The 25,576-nt window shown below is 43.5% G+C and overlaps 1 protein-coding gene across 1 annotated transcript in view; it reads left to right on the top strand.

Annotated features, from left to right (window-relative positions):
• The first annotated feature begins 1,027 nt into the window (after positions 1-1,027).
• Positions 1,028-25,576, top strand: part of LOC115275981 (spermatogenesis-associated protein 31E1-like) — a 70,924-nt gene continuing 46,375 nt past the window's right edge. Inside the window, exon 1 of the mRNA XM_029919692.1 lies at positions 1,028-1,130. Coding sequence (XP_029775552.1) covers positions 1,028-1,130 — 103 coding nt within the window. The remainder of the gene's footprint in view (positions 1,131-25,576) is intronic.

A 25,576-nucleotide genomic window follows, 5' to 3' on the forward strand; every position in this document is an offset into this window, starting at 1 on the left:
TTTTATGGGGAAGAAGAAGAGAAATCAGACAACAGAGGAGTGGAAATACAGCGTTTTACAATGGGCTTTGGGGAAAGATCCTGGAACATGTCTGTCGTGCTGGGAAGATCCCAGTTTAGAGAGGAGTTTCAGGGATGCCAGAAAGAGCGCAACTAATTGGAGCCAGGAGGTGAAGACGCCGTAGGCGGGCAAGAGACGCAGACCAGGAGTGCCAGGCAAGGCTTGTTTTTGACAGAAGGAGGGGGAGGTTATCCTCTGAAGGGACAGAAGAGGTGTGCGGTTGCCAGGAAGTAGGAGACTCATAGAGAGAAGAGAGAATCCTTCCAAAGGCTTCTACTTTCTTAATTAACTAAGAAGTAAAGCCACAGTAGAGGGGCAGGGAGGGTCATGGGTGGGAAGCTGTCCCAGACACTGAGCAAGCCTGCGGGGACGTGTCCAACGTCCACGTCTCCCGAGGGACCACGATCTCAGAATGAGTCTGGTGACTCCAGTGACGAGATTTGCTCCTGCTGCAGGGTCCGAAGGAAGGTTTCCGCTGGTGTCAGGTGGGCGTCGGTCTTGGGGGAGGCAAATGCACAGAGCCAGGAAGGATCTGAATTGTGGAGAGTCTGTGCTGGAGTCTGACCCCACCGAGGAGGAAACTCACGGCAAGAGTTGGCTGAAACCAGCCAAGAAGTGCTGGCTATGGCTTCCCAGTGACCTCAAAAAACATGGAGTGTGGCTCAGTCGGTTGAGTGTCCAACTTCAGCTCAGGTCAGGATCTCATGGTTCGAGCCCTGCATCAGGCTCTGCACTGACAGCTCAGAACTGGGAGCCTGCTTCGGATTCTGTGTCTCCCTGTCTCTCTGTCCCTAGCCCCTCTCATACTCTGTTACTCGCTGTCTCTCAAAAAAATGAATAAAACGTTTTAAAAAAAAGAAAGAAAAGAAAAACGTGAGGTGGGCTGCCGAGTTGAGCTGGGGGGAGAGGAGCGCCGTGGGCTGAAATCAGGGCTGCTGAATGAGGGATGGTGGGGGCCACAGCTCCGATGGGGGACCCGCAGGAAGCTGGGGGAGGTGAGCAGATCCAAGGCCGGGAAGCCTCGGGCTACAAACACCTGTGTGGGAAGAGCATCGCCAGCTGCACAGCAGGTGTGGCTTCCCGAACCCGGGGGTGCAGGGAATGTCACGGCATTCTGTGTTTTTATCTTCCGTAACTGCACTGCGGTGAGATTCCACGCTCCGGCGGCGGGAAGATGAAACCCCCGTCATTCTCGTCCCCCCTGCATCCAGAGTCACAGCAAGTCTCCAGCTGCCTGTGTGCTGGGGCCCGCGAGTCCCACCGCCACGCAGCCTCCGCAGGTGCACACGCCACCCTCCTTCTGAGACCTCGCCACCTCCTCGGGCACTCCTGTCCCCGACCCCTCTTGCTCCTCTTTCTCTCTTACCCCCCAACAAACCTGAATTGCTCCTAGAGACATGTGTCAGGCTTCTCCTCTTGCAGGAAGCCTGGTGGAGAGCCAAGGGCAAGGAATTACGGAGCTGGGTTACAGAGAATAAAATGAGAGGGGAGGGGGAAGATGTGGGCGGAAGAAGCAAGATTTAATGTTTCCATAAATTATTCTGGGAAAATTCCAAAATAGTAAGTGTATTCCAAAATGTAAATTGACATCTGTTGAAATAAGCGAGTAGGAGCGTCTCAAGTCTCATTATGACTTTTCAGATGCCTGTAAAAAATCTGAGCACACAATGGCTACATAATCAAATATTATTATTTATTTTATTTATTCCTTATTTTTAGTTCAAAAGTCGTTAGAGGGTAATTTTCTTTCCTACCCGACAAATTAACAGAAGAAAACAAAAAGGAAATGTGATTTACTTCGAGCCTTGCATTTCACTTTAGGATTTAGAGGTAATTACAACATATCCATTCAATCAATGGGAGCCCCCCACCAAGGGCGTGGCAGGGGGGCAGGGGGTGGGGGGCCAAGGTAAGGGAACAGGCAGCAGCCATTGTAATTACAAAAACAAAAGCTGTTCTCCTGGTGGTGTTTTTATTGGACCAAATAAAAATCCACAGTATCTAGAAACCAAAAGGCAATTTCATGCTCAGGAGGTGTCCAGCTCCCCTGTCCCAGTCTTCATAGATTCCTGGGGTTAAAAATCTTTCTTCCCTGGCCTTTGTAAAGAATTGGGCTAAAATTGTGAATAAAAAGCATGCCATCAGTACTCGATTGTGGATTGCACCTTTAAAAGGGGGCTCAATTGGGGCTCCACCGAGCAGTGGTTTGGGGCATTCTGTTGGCTACCAGGGGCTCTGGGAGACCCTACCTGCAGCTCGTCCTGGCACCAGGATCATGACAGGTGAGCAGATTATAACGGGGGGGGGGAGGGTTGAGCTGTGCCCCCACTATCCTGGAAAATAAAAGCGAACATTATAAAAGTGCATATGGCTACATTGGAGCAAGGCTTTGCAGAGATCAAGGGCCAGGAGGAATCGGACAGAGACAGTCTGACCCTGCAGACTCCGGTCCCATTCTGCCTGTGCCGCTTCCACTCACCCCTGAAACTCTTGGAAACTTAGCTTCCTTTTTATTAAAAGAATTTTAAGCACAGAGAACAATCTAGATTTTCCTTTGACTGAATGCCTACTTTGTGTTCCCCTCTAATCCTACTGATCATTGGTTCATGCCTTAGCCTGATTTTATTAACTTAATTTTATTTATTTGAATAGATTTGTTAACAAATTATATTTTAATAAGTATTAGAATATTCATATAGCGGCGCCTGGGCGGCTCAGCGGGTTGAGCATCTGACTCTTGGTTTCGGCTCAGGTCGTGATCTCATGGTCCACGGGATGGAACTCTGTGCTGATGGCTCCGAGCTTAGTTGGGGTTCTCTCCCTCCTCTCTCTCTGCCCCTCCCTCCATGTCCTCACTCTCTGGCTCTTTCTGTTTCTCTTTCTCACAATAAATAAACATTCAAAACATTTTAAAATATTCATATAAAAACAATATGAGTAACAATACTTGTGAAGTTACCAAACACCCAAAAAGTAAACTAGTTGCCAATGTATTTCCCCCTCTTAATGTCCTCCTTTTAACAATAGAAGCACCTGTCCAGTCTAAACAGCTTATTGTTGGTTCATAAGTCTCCTGGGAGCTGGATCCCGTACACAGAAGGCAGGGAGAATCCAAAGAAAGAGGTGAGTCACTCTAGGTTGGAAGGCAGCACCTTCATAAGCAAAGGGAGCTTACATACAAGGCTTGTCTTGGGCAGAGGTGGGATGAATGGGGGCGCCGGGAGGGCTCAGTCAGGTAGGCATCCAACTTTAGCTCAGGTCATGATCTCATGGTGCATGAGTTCAAGCCCCATGTCAGGTCTGTGCTGACAGCACAGAATCTAGAGACTGTTTCCCATTCTGTGTCTCCCTCTCTCTCTGCCCCTCACCTGCTCGCTTGCTCTCTCTCTCTCTCAAAAATAAATAAACAATAAAAAAAGAAGTGGGATGGGATCCCTGCACCCGCCCGCCAAGTCTTAAATGTTACAAAGGGGCCATCCCTGGGTTCCGGTGTTCCAACACCACATCACGGTCTCAAGGCCTTGTCCTTGGAGCAGCCTCTGGGAGCGGGAAAGGCAAGCAGAGCCCACACTCTAAGGGCAGGGAGGAGCCTCCGACGGCCTGGGTCCAGCTCATGGCGCAGGCAGCAGACACGCCTTTTCAGTGATGACGTCTCCCAACACTTACTCTCGGATTGGGTTTGTTCTTGAAAAGGGTATTATGATGAACATTATCTGACCTTTTTCACTTGGCAATATTTTATTATGTCCTCTCTGCATCGTCCTGCGGAACCGTAGCACATTTATTTTCACAGCTGTGTCAATATCCATGGTGAGGATGTCTACAATGTGATGACCCATGTTCTCGTTTATGGCATTTGGGTTATGTCACTTTTTTCCTTATTGCAAACATTCCTTTATAGCTCTTCATTTTTCTTGCATACCTAGGAATCATTAGTCTGGCCCCATTTTTTGATGTTTGAGGTTTTCAGGCCTCACTCAGCCCTCTTCTCTTTGTGCCCCTTCCTGGCCGAGCTGATAAGAAATGCCAGTTCCCGCTTCTTTGGTCCAGGTGAGACATTCAGGCCACATGCTAGGATCTTCATCTGAACCCCAGCCCCAAGCCCCACCACCAAAAAAACTCCAAGCCATTTTTGGACCAGCTCGGGAGGGCTTCCTTGCTTTCCCCAGAAAGTCTCATATCAAAGTATAAGCTTCTTCATATTCTGTTGGTGGTGGTGTGTGTGTGTTTGTGTGCGTGTGCGTGTCATCATTTTTGACAACAGAACCAAACCTTGGGTGGAAACCCATCCTGTTTCTGCAGATGATTGAAAACATCTCATGCCGTAACAGAAGATCTAGCTCCTTTGTTCTACCCCGCCCCGCCTCTCTGCCCCTCCCCTGCTCTCTCTCTCAATTTAAAAACATTAAAAACAACAACAGAAGTTAAACCCTTTAACCACCATCCCCCCATTTACTCCTACCCCACATCTGGAAGCCACCTTTCTGCTCTCTGTTTACATGTGACTTTGATTTTTTTTAGATTCCGCAGATACATGAAATCATACAGTATTTGTCTTTGTGTCGGACTTAGATCACTTAGCATAATGCTCCCAAAGTCCATGCATGTTGTTACAAGTGGCAGGATTTTCTCAGGGTTGTTTTTTTTTGATGGCTAAATAATATTGTTAGATTTTTGCTTTGTTGCTTGTATATTCATTTTTTTCCCTCCAGAATTTTCTTCACTACTCTGTCTTTTCATTTCCATATGCATTTTGCAATCCTATTACCAAGTTATTTGAAAATTTTTATGGAATTTTATTGAAGTTGCTCCAAACCTACAGATCACTTTAGGAGAGCTAATATCATAAAAACATAAGGCTTCATATCTGTGGACATGGGCTTACCTTCACCATTAAGTTCTTTTCATATGTATTTCACTACATTTTTTTACTGTTTTCCACATTCAAGTTGGGTGGCACAGTATTGCTGGAATTCTCTCCAGGTGCTTTCTTTTAAGTTAATTTTTTATTTTTATTCTTTGAAAAAGAGAGAGAAAGCACAAGTGGGGGAGGGGCAGAGAGAGAGAGAGAGAGAGAGCGAGAGCGCACACACGCGTGCGTGCATGAGTGAAGGAGGGACAGAGAGACCAGGAGAGAGAGAATCCCAAGCAGACCCCAGTCCTGATGGGGGGCTCAAGCTCACAACCCTCAGATCATGACCTGAGCCAAAATTAATAGTCAGACGCTTAACTGACTGAGCCATCCAGGGGCCCCCAAAGAACTTTATATAGCTTTTTATAGCACATTCAAAACTTTAATTATACATACCAGTTTGTTGTATATTTCTATAATTATTATGTAATACATATAATTATGTATTTTTTAATTTTCACATACATAGTGATATTCCAGAATTTCAAGAATCAAATGAAGTTCCATCAGTCTAAGATTTTACCATTTTGGGCAATTAACACACGTGCAATGGTTGGTTGTAGAGGTTAAAGTTTCTTTGTATATTTTGGGGGCACCTGCATGCCTTAAGTGTCTAAGTCTTGGCTTCAGCCTAGATCATGACCTATGGTTTGTGAGTTCGAACCCCACATTAGGCTCTGTGCTGAGAGCCTGCTTGGGATTCTCTCTCTCTCCTCTCTCTGCCCCTCCTCTGCTCATGCTCTCTTTCTCTCTCTCTCTGTCTCTCTCTCTCTCTCTCTCTCTCACTCTCTCTCTCTCTTTCCCTCTCAAAATAAATAAAATAAACTTTAAAAAGCCGGGGGGAAGGCCCCTGGGTGGCTCAATCAATTAACCATCCACATCTGACTCTTTGCTGTCACCGCAGAGCCTGTGTGGGACTCTCTCTCTCTCTTTCCCTCTCTGTCTGCCTCTCCCCTGCTTGTGCTCACTCTTTCTCTTTTTCAAAATAAATAGATAAATTTTAAAAAATATTTATAAAGAAGTTTCTTCCTATATTTTGGATATCGGTCATGTATCACGTACATGTTTTCACAAATAGTTTTTTCCCAGACTATGGCTTGAGTTTTCATTCTATTAACAGTGTTTTTCTCAGAGCAAGAGTATTTAATTTTAATAAAGTTCCATTGCATCTTATATTGGATTCTAGGATCTATTTTTTAAAATATTTATTTATTTATTTTTGAGAGAGAGAGAGAGAGAGAGGAGGGGAAGAGAGAGAGAAATCTAGAGAATTAATCCTAAGCAGGCTCATGCTGTCAGCACAGATCCCCATGCAGGACTTGATCCCACAAACCATGAGATCATGACCTGAGTTGAACCAAGAATCATATGCTTAACTGAGCCCCCCAGGCATCCCGACGCGTCAGTATACGTGAAAGGGATGAAGTCTTCATCTAGATCTTTGTTTTGCATGTCAATATCCATTTGCTCTGGCACCAAAACTCACACAGAGAAAAATGGACAATCTGAATGGGTTTCTATCTATTAAATAATTTGAATCAATGCTTAATATCTGCCAGGGAGAAAACTGAAGGGCCAGATGGGTTCATTGGTGAATTTTACAGGAAAAAAATTATGCTTATTTTCTAAAATCCTTTCCAAAAAATAAAACAAAAGTAAGTATGTCTTAACATAGTCTATGAGGTCAGTATTAGCCTAGCACCAAAAACATACAAGGGCCCCTGGGAGGCTCTGTTGGTTAAGCATCCAGCACTTGACTTTGGCTCAGGTCATAATCCCAGGGCCATAAGAGTAAGTCCCGCATTGGGCTGCGCACTGAGCGTGGAGCCCGCTTAGGATACCCCCCATTCCTCTCCCTCTGCCCTTCCCCCACTTGTGGCCACACTTGCTCTCTCTTTCTCTCTTTCATTTAAAACAAAAAACATATGAAATATTACAAAAAAGGAAACATTCAGACAAATGTCTTTCATGGATATAGATAGCAAAGTCCTCAATAAAATATTAGCAAATCAAATCCAACAATATATGAAAAGACTTCTATACCAGGCTCAAAAGGGATTTACTCCAGATATGCAAGACTGGTTCAATGTTAGAAAACCAATTAGTGAAATTTGTCATTTCAACAGGTTAAAGAAGGAAACTATATCATCCTACCAGAAGATGTGAAAGAGCATTTGGCAAAACCCATCATTTCTTCATAACAAAAACTTTCAGCAACGAGAAACAAAGGAACTATGGCAGTTTGGTAACGAGCGTTTACCCACGTCAAACACACTCCTTCTGGTAAGAAACTAGGTGTCCCCCACTAAGGTCAGGGAGCAAGGCAACCATGGCCCCTGCCCTCACTCCTTTTCAGCCTTGTCTGAAGTCACAGCCAATACAGATAAGAAAAGGACATAAAACGTAAATCGATTGGAAAAGAAGAAATAAACTGTCTTTGTTCCCAGATGACAAGATCATCTATGTAGAAAATCTTGTAGAATCAACAGAAAATTCTGGTAACCAAGAAACAGTTATGGCAAGATTGCAGGATATATATTCACATATAAAAGTTGATTGCTTTTCTATATACCAGCATTGTATACTTGGACTTTAAATTAAAAACACCGTATCACTTACATTAACACCAAAAGAATGAAATACTTGGGCATAAATCTAACAAAATAAGTACAAGATAAACATGATTAAAAGCCACAGAGCTCTGATAAAAAACAAAAGGATATTTAAATAAATGGAGAGATAGTTCATTTTCCTTTTATAGGAAGATCAAAAATTGTTAAGGTGTCAGATCTTCCCAACGTGATCTATCGACTCAATGAATCCAAATCAAAACCCCAGCAAGTTATTTTCTGGATATCGACAAGCATAATTCAAAGTTCATAAAAAACCAGAATAGCCAACTAAAGAAGGAGAACAAGGCTGGAGGGCTGCCATCACCCAACATCAACACTTACTATAAAATCACAGTAATTAAGACCATGTGGCATTGGCAAAAGGAGAGACAAATAGATCAATGGAACTGAAGAGAGAGCCCAGGAATAGAACCACACAAATACAGTCAACTGATCTTTGACAAAGGAGCAAAGGAAACTCTGCCTTTCACAAAAATTAACTCAGAAAGGATCACAGACCTAAATGTAAAATGCAAAGCTATTTGACAGAGGAGAAAAATCTAGGTCACCCAGGGCTGGGCCATGACTTATTAGACACAATACTAAAAGCACAGTTCTCAAATGAAAAAATTGATAATTTGGATTTCACTAAATTAAAAACTTCTAGAAAACCACAGACCAGTGGGAATGCAAAATGGTACCAGCGACTTTGGAAGACAGCTTGTCAGTTTCTTACAAAATTAAACACACTCTGATTATACGATCCACCAATCACACTCTTCTGTACTTACCTTCAGTAGATGAATGGATAACCAATGTGTTATATCCAGACAACAGAATACTATTCCACAAAAAAAAAAAAAAAAAAGAGCTATCAAGCGAGAGGAAAAAAAGACATAGAGGAAGCCTAAAAGCATGTTGCTAAGCGTAAGAAGCCTGTCTGAAAAGGCTACATACTGTATTCTTCCAACCATATGGCGTTGTGGAAAAAAGCAAAACTATGAAGCAGTAAAAAGATCAGTGATTTCCAGGGGCTAAGAGCAAGGGAAGGAGGGATGAGCAGATGGATTGCAAGAATTTTTAGGACAATCACACTGCTCTGGGCACCTGGGTGGCTCAGTCGCTAAAGCATCCAATGCTTGGCTTCAGCTCAGGTCAGGATCTCACAGTTCGTGGGTTCAAGACCCAAGTCGAGCTCTCTACTGGCAGCCTGGAGTCTGCTTGGGATTCTCTCTCTCCTGATGTTTCCCTGTGCGTGCTCTCTCTCTCAAAATAAATAAACATTTTTTTTTTAAAAAAAGGAAACTACTCCGTATGAAACTGCAATGGTGGCTCCATGGCATTATTATACATTTGTCAAAACCCGTAGAATATACAACACAAAGAGGGAATCCTGGTGTAAATTTTAATTAACAATAGTGTTTCAGTATTGGCTCATCGATTGTAACAAACGTACCACTAATGCAACATGTCAATGACGGGGGGAAAGGGGGTGTGGCAAGGCTGATGTGAGTATATGCCAACCCTGTCCATGCTCAATATTTCTACAAACCCCAAACCACTCGGAAATAAAGTTCTTAAATACAGATAATAGTGGCAGAGAGAGCTGGAGATTTCTGTCAAAGTGCCGATTCATGAAGGTTTCGGAGGCTTGAACAGAGCGAGTCAGTGGTGGCTTAGGCTCAGGGACTTGAGATGGTAGGGTGATCATCCAAGGCTTTGGGGCTCCTTTCTGGGGTGATGAAATCCCTGAAATTAACGGTGAGGATGGTTGCACAGTCTGTGAATATACCAGCAACTACCAAATTGTGTGCTGTAAGTGGTACACTGGACGATATGAGAATTATATCTCAATACAGCCAGGAAAATAAATTGAAAGTCCTAGATCTGTGCTACAAAGTTCAATGAACAGCATTTAATAGTTTGCTTCTTGCCAGAGTGCATGTTCTACGATCTTAACATCTGACTTCTTACCAGAAAGTCAATAATGTTTAAATGTATAAAACTCCAGAGTGAACATCAGTGTTTTACAGATTTCAGCGAAGGTTAGGAGAACCACAGGTGTAAAAGGCAAGAGCCCTTAAAACATTTTTCTTCCTCTCCTTTCCTTTCCTTCCACGGACTGTTAGAACACGATCTTCAAACGTCATTATCAACGACATGGAAATTGTTTACAGTGCTAATCTGGGGTTTTGAGCATTTCTTTTTGAATAAAAACAGTTACTGTGTCCCCACTCCCCCTCCCCACACAGGCAGAGACGCATCCTCCTTCTTCAGGCTGTCGGCTCAACTGACACCCCTTCAAAGCAGGGAATAGGACAGATAGAGCCGGGGACAAACATCCATTACAGCCCTCTGCTCCTAACAGCAGTGGCTTTGTCATCAGAAGTAATGGAAAGAATGAAAGAGGAGATGGTCGTTCAGATTACAGGGATTCACAAAATAAGCTTTGTCTTATGGGGAGGACTTGCGGGAAAAGAAATTAGATGTTAGAAAGAAGAAGCATGAGAGCAACAGAGAGGAAGAAGTTTCGGAAAATGAATTCTCACAATTGTTTTATTTGGTTGTTTAATTTTGTGGTATGGATCTGACAATGTGCGTAGAACTGCATTCTCGTATGTGACTGAAATGGAATTCGTGTGATTACTTTAGACCAAGGCCATCTTGTAAAAGATTTTCAGAGCTAACACTGATAATATGATTCCTTGCTGATTATTTTTAAATATCAAGCAGGAATATCACTTTTTTTCAAATCTATTCTTCATTTGTTATTTTTTAATTTATTTAAATCCAAGTTAGTTCACATAGAGTGAAATAATGGCTTCAGGAATAGAACTTCGTGATTCATCACGTGCCTATAACACCCAGTGCTCATCCCAACAAAAGGCCTCCTTAATGCCCATCACCCATTTAGCCCGTCTCCCACTCCCCTCCACTCCAGCAAACCTCAGTTTGTTTGCTGTAGTTCAGAGTCTCTTGTGCTTTGCCTCTGTTATGTTTTTATCGTATTTGTCCTTCCCTCCCTTTATGTTCATCTGTTTTGTTTCTTAAATCCCACATATGAGTGAAATCGTATGACATTTGTCTTTCTCTGACGTATTTCGCTTAGCATAATACATTCTAGTTCCACCCATATCATTGCAGATGCAAGATTTCATTCTTTTTGGTGATTGAGATATGTACACATCTTCTTTATCCATTCCTTAGTCGATGGACATTTGGGTTCTTTCCATAGTTGGCGATTGTCAATAGCACTGTTATAAACATTGGGGTACGTATGCCCCTTCGAAAAAGCATTTTTGTATCCTTTGGATAAATACCTAGTAGTCCAATTGCTGGGTCATAGGGTAGCTCCATTTTTAATTTTTTTTAATTTTTAAAAATATTTATTCATTTTTGAGAGACAGGGAGAGAGCATGAGTAGGGGAAGAGCAGAGAGAGGGAGACACAGAATCTGAAGCAGGCTTCAGGCTCTGAATTGTCAGCACAGAGCTTGATGTGGGGCTTGAACCCATGAACCGTGAGATCATGACCTGAGCCAAAGTCGGACACTTAACCAACTGAGCCACCCAGGAGCCCCATCTATTTTCAATTTTTTGAGGAACCTCCATACTGTTTTCTGGAGTGGCTGCACCAGTTTGCGCTCCCACCAGCTGTGCAAAAAGGTCTGTTTTCTCCACATCCTCGCCAATATCTATTGTTTCTTGAGTTGTTAATGGTAGCCTGGGAGTCTACCTTATAGGGATGTTCAGACAGCGGGTATTTGGAGGTGATTCACATGCTTTCTACCGCAGTTTCCCGCCCAAGCTCACCTCCATCTCCAGTGATAATCACACGTTAGTGTGCTTTTCTCTGTAGGACGTGCCCACCCTGTGTTGGGGATCAGACCTGAGGTCCTGGGGGGCTTGATCTAAACTTGAGGAGTCACATGCGGATGGTGTGAGAGCATCACTCAATTACCTGTTGGACCTTAAGGGACTCGAAGAGACACTGGCAGTAACGTCCCCAGGAGAGGACGCCTGTTCACAACACCTCTCCAGGGTACTTTCTGCAGTTCCCCTGAAACTTCATGACAAAGGTATTTAACCACCTGACAACAAAACCCTCTGCTCTTATAAATCCTAGTCATATTCCCCAAGCATATTAGTCTAGAAACATGTGTTTAAGCAACTGAATTTCAAAGGCACCTTTTTTAAAGCTTTCTTATTACATATGCATATAGATCAATTACTTACATTCTGGAAGGGCTGGAGAAATTTCTGCATATAAGCGCATACTTTTTTTTTCTTGGACATATTCGAAGAAGCACTGGGAGCTAAAATTGATAGCGTTCGTGCGTGGAAAGCCCACATGGGGCAAAATGCAGAGTTTTACGTCTTATAATCTATAAAAATTGCAATGAGGTAACTGGAAGGTAAACTCAAAACATGTTAACTCAATGATGTTTGTAGCACATTAAACATTTCTATTAGCATATATCTTAAGAGCGCTGATTCACATAGGAAGTATCTCCAGGAAAAAGACATGTGCGTAATGTTTTAGAGAATAGAATAAAAGTATTTTTATAATATATGTATAGATGTGAATGTACTTGTCACCCAAATTCCATTTCTGAACCTTTAGTTTAGTCATCAGACTCAGTACCGGTTCTCCAGGAAGGAAAACCATGGAAAGTCAATAAGGTTCAACTCTTAAAATGTATGCACATCTGTGTAAAAGGAACAAATGTGAAATACGCCATACTCCATTGTTTAAACTCGTGTTTCATCCCATAAATTGGACTGTGTTGCATTACGTAATGTTCCATAAGTACTAAGTTAATACTAAAAACTGGAATTTTTTTTTTATCTAGATGATACAATTAGCTGTAAGGAATGACCTGAGTTATTATGAACATTTTTTTAAAAAGGAAGATTATAAAGCCTTTTTCATCTGAAGTCCAGATCCAATGATATGGATAGAACTTTATTTAACACGTATATGGTGTCCTGATTTCCTATGAAAAAATAGATAAGAAATTCCTCAAAGGAAAAGAAAAGGAAATCAAACAACAAAACAAAGTAAAAACAAAGTAGTAAGTTTATCCAGTTTATGTTAGTCCTTGTTTTACGAGATCTTAGTTAATTTAAAATCGATTTGAAATCTGTTGTAATATGTACTGCTTAATTAAGTAGAAGCAATTAGACAAATAATGTTTCAAGTACAGGTGTGCCCAGCCACTCTATTTAAAGATGCATTAAGACAATAGGCTGTGATTCCTGAATAGAATTTAATTCAAGGAATTCTGGCTAACAAAAGGTCACTTCTCAAAGCTTGTACCTGATATTATAAACATCAAATTAAAATACGGCATAATATCTTTGGATCTAATTTGGTATCAACTTTGGCAATCACAATATTGTAACTTTTAGGCCCAGAAAAAATATAATGAAAGGAAACAGATCTATCTTCAAGTGGAATTTTTAAAATTTTTAGTTAAAAAAAATACAGGCATGTAGTTTAAAAAATCAGATACCACTAAGATGTTTATTCTGACAATTAACTTTTCACAGCAGGTGTGTGACGTTGGGGCCATTTAACTTGCTGTGTATCAGTTCCTCATCTGTAAAATGGAGTAACAATGTGTCAATATTGTGTCCCAAGGAGTGTAGGGATGCTGTGAGGCTCCAAGAAGCTGGGATGTAAGAGACTCGGGACTAAAATAAAATAAAATAAAATAAAGTGACCTTCTTGATTTCTCTAAATAGCCTCCATCCTTCTCACAACAGACTGAGTTCCTACTCCCAATTAAATGTAGTCTGTTTGGAGGGAAGCATATGATACATGTTCACATTTAGTTGCAGTTAAAATTTCAAAATTTGGAAAGCGTCTGCATGCTTTTTTTTTTTCTCACCCTCCTTCAAAGAATATGGAATTCTAGTTTCCCTGAGGGTTGGACGGAAAACCCTGAAAACACCTTCAGTATCTGAATCAATAGCATCTTTCAGAAGTGAGTCTGAATTCACAACTGGGTTAGGCGTGTGTCTTTCTGTCTCAGAATGTGGTCTACAGACCTGAGCCACTGCTCTGGTTTCATGCCTCCCCATGCATGTGCTTCTCTGGAATTTATAAAGATATGGAAACGTACCTGGTGGCAGAACGCTCTGCTTCACAACCCAGGGAGGTGGCCCCTCCACTGGGAGGAGTGTAAGGACTCATCTTTGCCCCCAGTCCTCACCTGAGGCAGCTCACGGGAGCTCCAGGATCCGACTCAATGGTGGAAGTCTCCTGCTGTAGGGACCTCATCTGATAAAGAAGAGACAGAAGAAATAAAATCACACAAAGGCATCTGTCTGCTGCACCAGGATCCCAGTTCCCCACCCACCCAGGTTTTTACCGGAGGGACTTTTGTTCCACGGAGAAGCTGCAATTCTCTGGAGATGGAGTCTCATGATCAGAAAGTTCCTGAAAACAGGGGCGCCTGTCTCTGCGTCCTGCCCCAGGGCCAGGCTCCCTGGGCCCCACCCAATCCTCTCCTCCAAGACGGTCACGGGCGCATGTCCATCCTCTGAAACTCAGAGTAACAGTGAATTTAACCACCCGTAAAGGAGTCTACCTAAGTGGTTTCACAAAGCAAGGCGAGGGAGAGGGGCTTTAGCTCTGAAGCAAGGAAGGAAATGTGAGTCGACACGGGCTTCCGCAAGAGTCCTGGCGTCAGGACTCCCACCAGCCGCTCTCTGCTCTCTGCTCTCTGCTCACGGTGCTCTCCGGGAGCACTCAACGGGCTCATTGGCTTCTTTCCCAGGTAACCTGACCCAGATCTTCGTTTCAGAGGAATGTGAGGCCTTCCTGGTCAGGCCAACGTGGTATTGCAGCTGCCTCTAATATCGACAAGATGTAGAATGTAGGGAGGCAAGATACAGGGTCCCCTGGTAATCTGGATGGATTTCTGCTGCCCATCATCCCATGACGCTTCCCCCCAATTTACCCAGTGACTTGGAGTGACTGGGACACCAGGGGGCAGTCTCGGCCTCACGGCAGGGGGAGCCCTGTTGTGTTTGCCGTGGAAGGAGCCCCCACACTAGGGGTCCTATGGTTCCGAAATCCAGGGTCCCCAGCCTAGTGGCAGGAAGAAAAGTGTTTGTGAGCCGATCATTAAGTGGCTCATAAGTGGAAATGGTTGCCAGTTCAAGTGCTAACCTGCACCTGGGAAACAGCACGCACCCCAGGGCACTGGCTGCTGGACAGGCCCCTGGCCCCACACGCGGGCCCACAGCTGCCTTCACCGCAGTGAAGTCCGGCTGCTCCTTTATCTCTGCCCCACCTGCTCCCGACGGCATCTTGAGTTGCAGGATCGCATCTGCTGAGTCCAAGGTTGATGCCTTCTAGCTGGTGGTTGTCAGAAGCGCCCAGAAGGGAAATCGGTCTCTTTCATCCATGACCAGCTTGAAGTCCCCAACAGTTCACAGAAGCGTGTCGGGACCTCTCAGAGCCCCCGGCCACGTGCGGTCAATGTCCTTTTTAGTGTCGAATACGCAGACTCCAGGGGCCTCCAGTGGGGAATTCACCGCAGACCCGGAGTTAAGATCACCCCCCGAGAACACCAGAATGCCACCTGTCCTGTTATTCGAGTCCTGCCGCAAAAGCAGGATCTTCATGGGCTCTTCGTCTGCGACACTCGGCGGAAAAGCACGTGGAGGCGGCGCCCTGCATTTTCGCTCACGGAGAACCATAACAGCAGCCCACCGCTGGCAGGGGTTTAGGGACAGCATTCAAAAGTGGGGTCGTACTCCTCCCCCAGAGTAGGTCAGGCAGGGTTTTCCTGTTTCCTTCTTCAGCTGCATTTTAAGTCATCTCCCTCCCGCTAAGAACTGGTGGCATAGAATCGTGGCACATGTGAGCTGCATGGGCTCTGGGCCAGGCCGGTAGTGACACAGATGAGGGGGTGGCCTCGGAGGCCAGCCGCCCGGGGGGGCTCATCGCAGACCTGGTCTTAGGCCCACACTGGTCAAGGGCCCGTCACTTGGCCAGTCCCACATCGGACTTCACAGAGAAATAGCAGTCACATTTCCTGCCCTCTTGCAGGAGGTACGGTCATAAGTTTGAGACAGAATGCATTAAAACAACATGTTTTCAGTTTATTTATTTATTTTGAGAGAGACAGAGACCGCAGGAGTGGGGCTGGGGAGGGCAGAGAGACAGAGGTGGGAAGAGAGAATCCCAAGCAGGCTCTGCACTGTCAGGGTGGAGCGCAGCACGGGGCCCGAACTCGTGAAACCATGAGAGTGTGACCTGAGCCGAATCCAAGAGCTGGACACGCTTAACCATGTGAGCCCCCCAGGCGCCCCTCACCCAACATTTTTAAAGTACATCTTTCCCCATGTAAATATGGGTATGTGAATGGCTTTGGTCTTGTACACTCGCTAATATGCAGCTCTGAGGACTGAAGGGTACCATCAGAGCAGAGAAGAAAAACAACCCCTCTCTCCTTTCTCGGTACAAATGTGTCTCCAAATAACCGAGCTTACAGAAGCTTGGAAAACAAAGGCTCCTGATGAAAAAAAATAATATGTGATTGGGATAGCTCCAATTAGACACTTTCTAAAATATTTTTCTTTCTTGTGCCTAAAGTATTTTAAGCCGCAGAGAAGCTCGTTAGCTGTAATGGGACTCATTGAAGACTGATTCTTCCGAGACAGAGACAGCACAGAGCCAGGCTGCCATCAGGCACACGTGCGGGGGACGCTCGTGAGGCAGGCTCCCTGTGCCCCAAAGTCTGGCAGAAACGTCACACGCAGGCGTGAAGGCAGTAGGTGAGGAGAGAGGGGGGTCTGGGGGAGGGACAGAGGGGGGCTCTCAGGGAAGATCATGGGTCAGGGGCTAAGTAGTCTTGGACTTGGCCGGTCCCCAGTTCTGGGCGACCTTGGAAATGTCACCAGAGCTCTTCAGAATGTCTCAGAAAATGTCTCCACTCGAAGGCTACATTCTCCACCGGCCCCACAACTCTGTGTTCATCATTGAATCCGTTTGCCGCAATTTACTGTGTAAACCTTTTACAGTCCTCTTTAAATTTCAGGAGCATTGGATTTGTCACTGGTCTGGACATCAGAGCTCTACAAAATTGCTTAAATTAATGAAAAATTTCACATAGCCCACTATCGCGTATCTTGAGACTGCCTTCCTGTCCTAACGTTACTCGTTGATTACTAGATTTATCTGCACACGGTTAACCTATCTCAAAAGTGCGCAAATATTATTCAGCAGAGTAATATTTCTAATACAGCGTGTCAAAAGTTACATTAAATTCTCCCTGGAATATAGGCCCCTTATAAAAATCGTGCTTCTCTTATTATGTTACCGATGATAAACGGCCTCAAAATTGAAAATCTCCTGAACAGGTGAGCACTCTCCAAAAAACGCTTTCTCATAGATTTTTTTTAATTTTAGTACATTGTTGTTGTTGTTGTTGTTGTTGTTTGAGAGAGAGAGACCTTACACACGAGTGGGAGAGGGGCAGAGGGAGAGAGAGACACACAAAGAGAGAGAGAGAGAGAGAGCGGGAGGGAGAATCTCGAGTGAAGCATGGACTTGATTCCATGATTCTGGGTTCAGGACTTGACCAAAAGCAAGAGTTGGACTCTCAACCAACAGAACCACCCAGATGGCCGGCACGTTGCTTTTTCTAATGTTTTGTTTGGAAATAATTAGTTTGGCAAAAATTTGGAAAAATAAGGCCAAAAAGCTCCATATAATCTTCATCCAGTTTCCCCAAATGGTTACCTCTTACATAACATCAGAATGGCATCAAGACTAGGAAGCTGACATTGGCACAATGTACCTGTATCATTTCATTGCAAGAGTAGCCACCACCATAGTCCAGACGCACAACTGTGCCAACACCACAAAGATCTCCCCGCCGCCTCCCTTTTACAGTCACACACGCCCTCCTCCCCACCCCAGCCCCATCCACCATCCCTACAACCCAGCAATCGTTTACCTGTCTCTTTTTTTGTCATTCTGTCATTTCGAGAACGCTATATAAATGGACTCATGCATTTCAAAAGCCAACTCAAAAATTAGCTTTTATCCTTCAGCCTAATGTCTTTGAGATCCATCCAAGTACTTAAACATATCAACAGTCAATCATTTGATTGTGCAATAGTGATCTATGATACTCATATACTATGGTTTAACCATTCACTTATTCTAGAATATTTCGTTGGTTCCAGTTTATGGTTATTACAAATAAAGTTGCCATAAACAATCATGTGCAGATATTTTCATGGACTTAAGTTTTAATTTCATTTGGATAAATGCCTAGGAGTGCAATCGCTGGAATAAACCCCACTTGGACATGGTGTATAATTCCTTGTATATATTGTCAAATTCTATTTGCTAATATTTTGTTAAGGATTTTTACATCTATGTTTATGACGGCTATTTATCTGCAATTTTCCTTTTTTTGTACAATCTGGGTTTCTTAAAGTTCTTATTTAAATTCCAATTAGTTAACATGCAGTGTAATGTTAGTTTCACGTGTACAATATAGCGATTCAATACTTCCACACATCACCCTATGCTCATCACAAGTGCACTCTTTAATCTCCATCATGTATTTACCCATCATCCCCCTCCCCGACCTCCCCTCTGGTGACCCTCAGTTTCTTTTCTATAGTTAAGACTCTGTGTACAATCTGGTTTTTATACCAAGGTAATACTAGCCTTATAATAGGAATTGGGAACCAGTCACTTGTTCGACTTTCTGGAAGGGGTTTTGTAGATTGATGCTAATTCTTCTATAAACATTTGGTGCAATTCTCCAGTGAAAACATCTGGACCTGGAGATTTTGCTTTTGGAAGTTTTTCCAAATATGAATTAAATATCCTTAATATAGGTTTAGGACTATTCAAATGAAATGTTCCATATTGGGTGAGTTGGGTTGATGTTTAGCTTATGGGGGGGGGCCTGTTATTATAGAATTGGTCCATTTTCTCTAAATTATCAAATTTATGTGGGTGGAACTGTTTGAAGTATTCTCTTAGTATCATTTTCACGTCTTCGGGGTCTATAGTGCTAGCCCGTATCCCAGGTATTGGTAACTTGAAATCTCTCACATTGTGTATGTCAGTTAAAAGAAGATTGTCAATTTTACTGATCTTTTTGGAGAATCGGCTTGTTTTCATTGCTTTTCTATATGTTCCTTTTCTATTTTATTCATTTTTGCTCTTATTATTCCCTTCCTTCTGCTTGCTTTGACTTTATTTTGCAACTATTCTTTTAGTCTCTTGATATGATAGCTTAAATTTTTTTTTGGAGACTTTTTTCTTTTCTAATTATATGCATTTAATAAAATACATTTCTTCTCAACAAAGCCTTTGCCTGTTCCACAAAATTTGGTATATTTTACTTTAATTTTTATACAGTTTAATGTATTTTATTATTTCCCTTGAATTTACTCCTTAGAGGTGTATTGTTTATTTTCCAAGTGGAAATTTTCCTGTTATCTTTATTTTATATTTCTGGCTTGATTCCATTTTGGATGAAGGACACATTGTACACAATTGAAATTATTTTTTTAAAGTTCTTTTAATGTTTATTTATTTTTGAGAGAGGGAGAGAGACAGAACGTGAGTGGGGGAGGGGCAGACAGAGAGGGAGACACAAAATGTGACCAGGCTCCAGGCTCAGAGCTGTCAGCACAAAGCCTGACGTGGCACTTGAACTCACAGACTGTGAGATCATGACTTGAGCCGAAGTCAGATGCCCAACCAACTGAGCCAGACAGGTGCTCCAGCACAATTTGAAATGTTTTAAATTTGTTGAGATTAGTTTTATTCCCCAGGATATGGTCTGTTCTGGTTTATGTTCTGACAAGAATGTGTTTTCTGCTATTGGCAGGTGGAATGCTATATAAATATTAATAAAATCCCATTGATTCATGGTGTTGTTGAATTATTCTATATTCTTACTAATTTTCTATTCAGTTTTTCTATCAATTAATTGTTGAAAGGAGGATGTTGACATCTCCAGCTATGACTGTTGGTTTGTATATTTCTCCTTTCAGTTCCGTCCATCTCTGCCTTACATATTTCATGACTGTTGTTTGGTGCATATACATTTAGGATTGTTATGTCTTTTGGGTAGAATTGACCCTTTTGTCCTTACATAATGTCCATCTCTGTTGAAGGCTTGAACAGAACAAGAGATAGAGGAAGGAGAAATTTATCCTTTCTTCCCTGTCTCATTGCTTAAGCTGGGACATCTCATTTCATTTTCTCCTGCCCTTGGACTGAGATTTATACCGTCATCTCCCCTGGTTCTGAGGCCTTTGGAGTTGGCCTGAACTATGTCATCAGCTTTCTTGGGTCTCCAGCTTGCAGAAGACAGACTGTATGTAGAACTGTAGCCTCCAGAATCAAGTGAGCCAATCCCACATAATAAATTTCCATATATGTTTAGATAGATAGGTAGATATAGATATAGATATAGGTATAGATACAGATATAGATATCTCTCCTATTGGTTTTGTTTCTCTCGAGAAACAGTTTGGTACTGACAGTGGTTCCAGAGAAACAGAATTAAAAGGATAGTTGTTCTGAATTATTTCTAGAGTTCCTAGAATTGGTTCTCTAATCTGATTAGATTTTAAGATGTGAATGAATTGATTTCAGCAGTAAAGAGAGCAGTGATAGTCCATAATGTGAAATATTTATAGAGATATGAAAAATATCTGTATTGGATGCTCCTAACATTATAAAGAGGCTAAATGACTCTGTATATAACACTTTTGAACATTTTTGGAAAACTAATGTATATGATTTTGGTTGATTGCTCTTAAGGTGATTGGAAATGAGCATAGGGATTTGAATTCCCAGTTCAAGTGCCACATAAATGACCTAAGAATGTCCATGTGTGTCCTAAAGGGACTGTCCCTGTTGCTATAGAGCTAGCACACAAACACAGAACCTTGTCATGCAACTGGCCGAATTCCAATGCAAGTTGAACTTCCAGCCTACTGTTAAAATGAGGCCATTGATTGGGAAATAGTAAGATCTTGGAAGCTGGTACGGGGACTTGTGGGAAGATCCTGAGGAAGCTGGGGACATTAAGCCTCTAAATTGTGGTGGAACTCCTTTACCAGCATTATTGTCCTCCTCACTTCTGGCAGAGATGGCCTTTACAATGTGTGACTCATAAGGAGATGTGCTACATTCCAAAATAACTACTTCAGTTTTGTAATCTATATGGGCAAAATTTATACAGTTTTATTATTTATGCAGGAGGAACGTGTGTGGGAATGGATAGTAAGGATATAAGATAATGGAAGAAAGAAATCATTATAAGTTTGGATCTGAACTTAGGCAGGTCTTCTGCATTTAATTTTTTTTTTCTTAAATTTTTAACATTTATTCATTTTTGAGAAAGAGACAGAGCATGCATGGGGCAGGGACAGAGAGAGAGGGAGACATAGACTCTGAAGCAGGCTCCAGGCTCCAAGCTTGATAGAGAGCCTGACATGCAGCTTGAACTCATGAACCATGAGATCATGACCTGAGCCGAGGTCAGATGCTTAATGGACTGAGCCACCCAAGCACCCAGAGCTTCTGCATTTAATGTCACAGCTCTTGGAATTAGAAGGGGCTCTAAATGGTTGGTCGGCTGACCAAAACAGAAGTGTTGGACATGCCTTGGTTTAATGTAAAGGGAGAAATTCAAGTCCTAGAGAGATTGGATGTTAGAGTGGATTTGTCATGTAAGACATGACAACTGGAGGGATCCAGGAGACATACTATCCACCAATAATGCAATAATGCAATAAATCCATTTGTGCGGGGAACACTAGTGTCCTTGAAGAGCTCTGTGATTACTCTCTCTCTCTCTCTGCAGGCCTGCCTTCATAGTAGGAATTGCAATCACTGTATTGGGAAAACTGAAAAGCAACAGAGTAATCGGGGATGGGATGGAAGGCACCAAGTGTGAGCGTTCAACACCAAAGGCAGAGTGTGGCCAGCTTAATGGACCGAAGAGTCATAACAGCAACCAGAAGGGTCTGACCGAGGCAGACCTACAGTGTTGGCTGATTGGATCTACAGCCTGATAAAAATTTTTAAGTTTATTTATTTATTTTGAGGGGAAAAGGGCAGGGAGAGAGAGAGAGGGAGAGAGAGTATCCCAAGCAGGCTTTGCACTGTCAGCTCAGAGCCTGATACAGGGCTCAACTTCACAAGCTGTGACATTGTGACTTGAGCCAAAATCAAGAGCTGACACTTAACTAACTGAGTCACCCAGGCGCCCCACATCTACTAAATTCTTATGGGATCTGTATAAGCAGAAAAATTTTAGTTCAAGTGAACAGAAGTCTACATTAAATCGTAAAACAGGAAATCAAGGTCCTTAATCATGTCACTACATGAGCCCGAAGCTCTTGAATGAAGGGAAGGCTGGGTCTCTGGTATACTACTGAAAGTTTGCACTGTCATTCCTTGTCCCAGCCCTCCCCTAAGAGACCCATTGCCTTTCACCAGAGAAACCGTGTGCTGGGGAAGAAGACATGACCAGAGCTTTAAAGGACTTGTAGACACTGGCTCTGAAGTGTTACTAATTCCAAGAGACCCAAAACATCACGGTGGCCCAAGAGTCAGAATAAAGTCTCATGAAGATGAGGTGATCAGTGGAGTTTTAGCTCAATTCCATCTGACAGTGGGCCTGCTGGGTCCCCAAACACATTCTGTGGTCATTCTTCCACTTCTGGGATGCATATTTGGAGTGGACATAATGTGGCCACCAGCAGAATCCCTACATTTGCTCCCTGACCTGTGGCATAAGGGCTACTGATGTGGGGAAAGCCAAGTGGGAGCCACGAGAGCCCTTGCTTCTACGTAAGAAAATAGAAAAACAAGAGAATGACCACATTCCCGGAGGGGCTGCAGAGGTCAGCGCACCCACCGAGGACCTGAAAGACGCAGGGTGCAGCCGTTGGATTATTACATGCTTAACCAGGCAGTGGCTCCAGACATGGCTTTATCATGTGAGCAGTTTAACACACCCTCCGGCACCTCATGTGTGGCTATCGATTTCACAAATGGGCTTCTTCCCCATACCTGTCTCCCAGGCCTCCAGCAGATGCTCTTCGTTTTCAGCTGGTAAGGCCAGCGATACGTCTTCACTGTCTTAAGTCAGGGGCATATCAACGCTCCAGCCTGATTTAGTTCTCAGAGGCCTTGATTGATTGCCTTTCCCTTCCACAAGGTATCACCCCAGTCCATTATGTTGATGACATTATGTTGACTGAACCTAGTGAGGAAGAAGTAGTCACTGGCCTAGACTCATTGGTTAGACGTTGTGTGTCAGAGGGTAGGAAATAAATCAGATGATAGGCAGAGGCTTCTGCCTCAGTGAGATTTCTGGGGGGGGGGGGGGGGGGGGACATGATGAGAGGTCCCTTTTAAGAGGAAGGATAAGTTGTTGCACCAGACCCCTCCTAGCACCATGAAAGAGGCGTGATGCATTGTGGCCCTTTTGGGATTTGGGAGGCTACGTGTTCCTCATCTGAGTAGGTTACTCCAGCCCTTTTGCTAAGTGACCCAAAAAGCTGCTCCTTTTGAGTGACACCCAGAACAAGAGAAGGTCCAGGCTGCTGTACAAGATGCGCTGGGCCATAGCATGCACCATTTGGGCCATACTGTGCTTGAAGTGCCAGTGGCAGATAGAATTGCTGTTTGGAGCCTTTTGCAGGCCCTTATAGGTAAATCAAAGGACAGGCCCTAAGGATTTTGGAGCAAGGTCCTTCTGTCTTCCATAGGTAACTGTTCTCCTTTTGAAAAACAGCTCTTAGCCAGCTATTGGGTCAAGAGAGTGAACACTTAACCATGACGGCTAAGTTACTATGTGACCCAAACTGTCCATCATGAGATGAGTGCTCTCTTACCCACAAAGCCATGAAATTGGGCTTCCACAGCAGCACTCCGTCATCAAATGGGAGTGGTGTACATACGATCAGTACAGGGCAGGTCCTGAAGGCACAAATAAGTTACATGAAGACGTTACCCAAATGTCCAAGGTCCTTGCTCTTGCCTCACTGCCTTTTCTCTCTCAGCGTTGCACAAATGGCCTCTTGAGGAGTTCCCTACAACTAGCTGGCAAAGGAAGAGAAGACCCAATTCTGGCTTACAGATGGCTCTGCATAACCTACAGGCCCCACCCAACAGTGGACTGCTGCAGCACCGCAGACCTTCTCTAGGACATCCCTGTGGGACGGCGGTAAAGAGACATCCTGCCAGGGGGCAGAACTTCCATCAGCTCGCCTGATTGAAAGACAAACTCTTGCAAGGAAGAATGCCAGACATGTGGTTTTATACTGACACATGGGCTGTGACCAATATTTTGGCTGGATGGTGACCAACACTTGACTGGAAAATGGATCATAAGGAAATCTAAGGAACGGGTATATGAATAGACTTCTCTGCATGGACAAAAAGTGTGAGATTATCTGTATTCCATGTGAATTCTCACCAAAGGCTAACCTCAGCACAGGAAGATTTTAATAATCAAGTACATAGGATGACTCACTCTGTGGAGTCCAGTCAGCCTCAAAAGCCACACTTGTCATTGCCCAATGAGCTTATCAACTCAAGGCGGCATGACAGAGGTTATGCATGGTCTTGGCAACATGAACTTCCATTCACCAAGGCCAACCTGGCCATGCTCACCACGGAGTGACCAATTGGCCAACAGCAGAGTCCAACACTGTCTCCAATATGGCCCTTTCCCAGGGTGGTAAGCCAGCTACTTGGTGGGAGATTGACGAAATTGAATAGTTTCCATTATGTAGGGGCCACATTTTGTGCCTACTGAAATAGACACTTGCTCAGGATACAGATTTGTCTTCCCTGCCTGCAATACTTCTGCCAAAACTATTATCTCTGGACTTATAGAATGCCCTGTCCATTGGCATGGTACTTCATACCACCTTACTCCTAAGAAACACACATCAGAGCAGATGAAGTGTGGCAACAGGCCCATGGTTGTGGAATTCACAGTCACACCATGTTTCCCATCATCCTAAAGCAAACTGACTAGATAGAACAATTAAATGGCCTTTTGAAGACTCAGTTACGTACTGGCTGGGTGACAATAACCTTCAGGTAAAGCTTGTCCTGAGGTAAGGCTCTCCAGAGGGCTGTGTGTGATCTGAAGCAGTCTCTATAGTGCTGTGCCTTCCGAAGCCAGGGCTCATGGTCCAGGAATCAAAGCATTGAAATGGAAGTAGTACCACCATTACCCCTGGTGACCCTTTAGAAAGTTTTTGCTCCTTGCTCCTGTGATCTTGTGCTCTGTGCCAGTCTTAGATCCAAATGAATGAATGCTTCTACCAGGAGACACAAAAATGATTCCATTTAACTGTGAAGTTAAGACTGTCACTCAGCCACCTTGGGTTCCTCAAGCCTCTGAATCAACAGGCAAAGACGGGAGGTAAGGTTTATTGATCCTGACTATGTAGGGGACTGCTTGTAGACTCCATTCCCCAGGGAGGGGGGGAGAGTGTATCTGGAACAGAGGAGATTCCGTAAGACATCTCTTAGGGAGGCCTAATGCTCTGCAATTAGGTTCAGTAGAGAACGTCCAACAACCCAATGTAGGCATGACTACCAATGACCCAGGTCATTCAGAAATGGAGGCTGGGGTCACCCCACCAGCTAAGGAAGCATGATCAGCTGGGGTATCTGCAAAGGTTAAGGGAATACAGAATGGGAAGGGGAAGAAGGTAGTCACAAATACCAGCTACAATCGCGTGACCAGCTACAGAACTGAGGACTATCATTGCTTGGAGTAGTTACTCCTTTTTTTTTTGTTATGTCAGGGTGTGTGTGTGTGTGTGTGTGTGTGTGTGTGTGTGTGTTTTCCTCTCTTATTCCCTTATGATGTAACATCAAGATGTATTGGTTTTATATCATACTACATAAGCATTATTGATTTTATGTTATCTTACTCAAGGACTTTACCTTCTCTTGT

This window comes from Suricata suricatta, chromosome 13, assembly GCF_006229205.1.
Source record: "Suricata suricatta isolate VVHF042 chromosome 13, meerkat_22Aug2017_6uvM2_HiC, whole genome shotgun sequence".
Lineage (NCBI taxonomy): Eukaryota > Metazoa > Chordata > Mammalia > Carnivora > Herpestidae > Suricata > Suricata suricatta.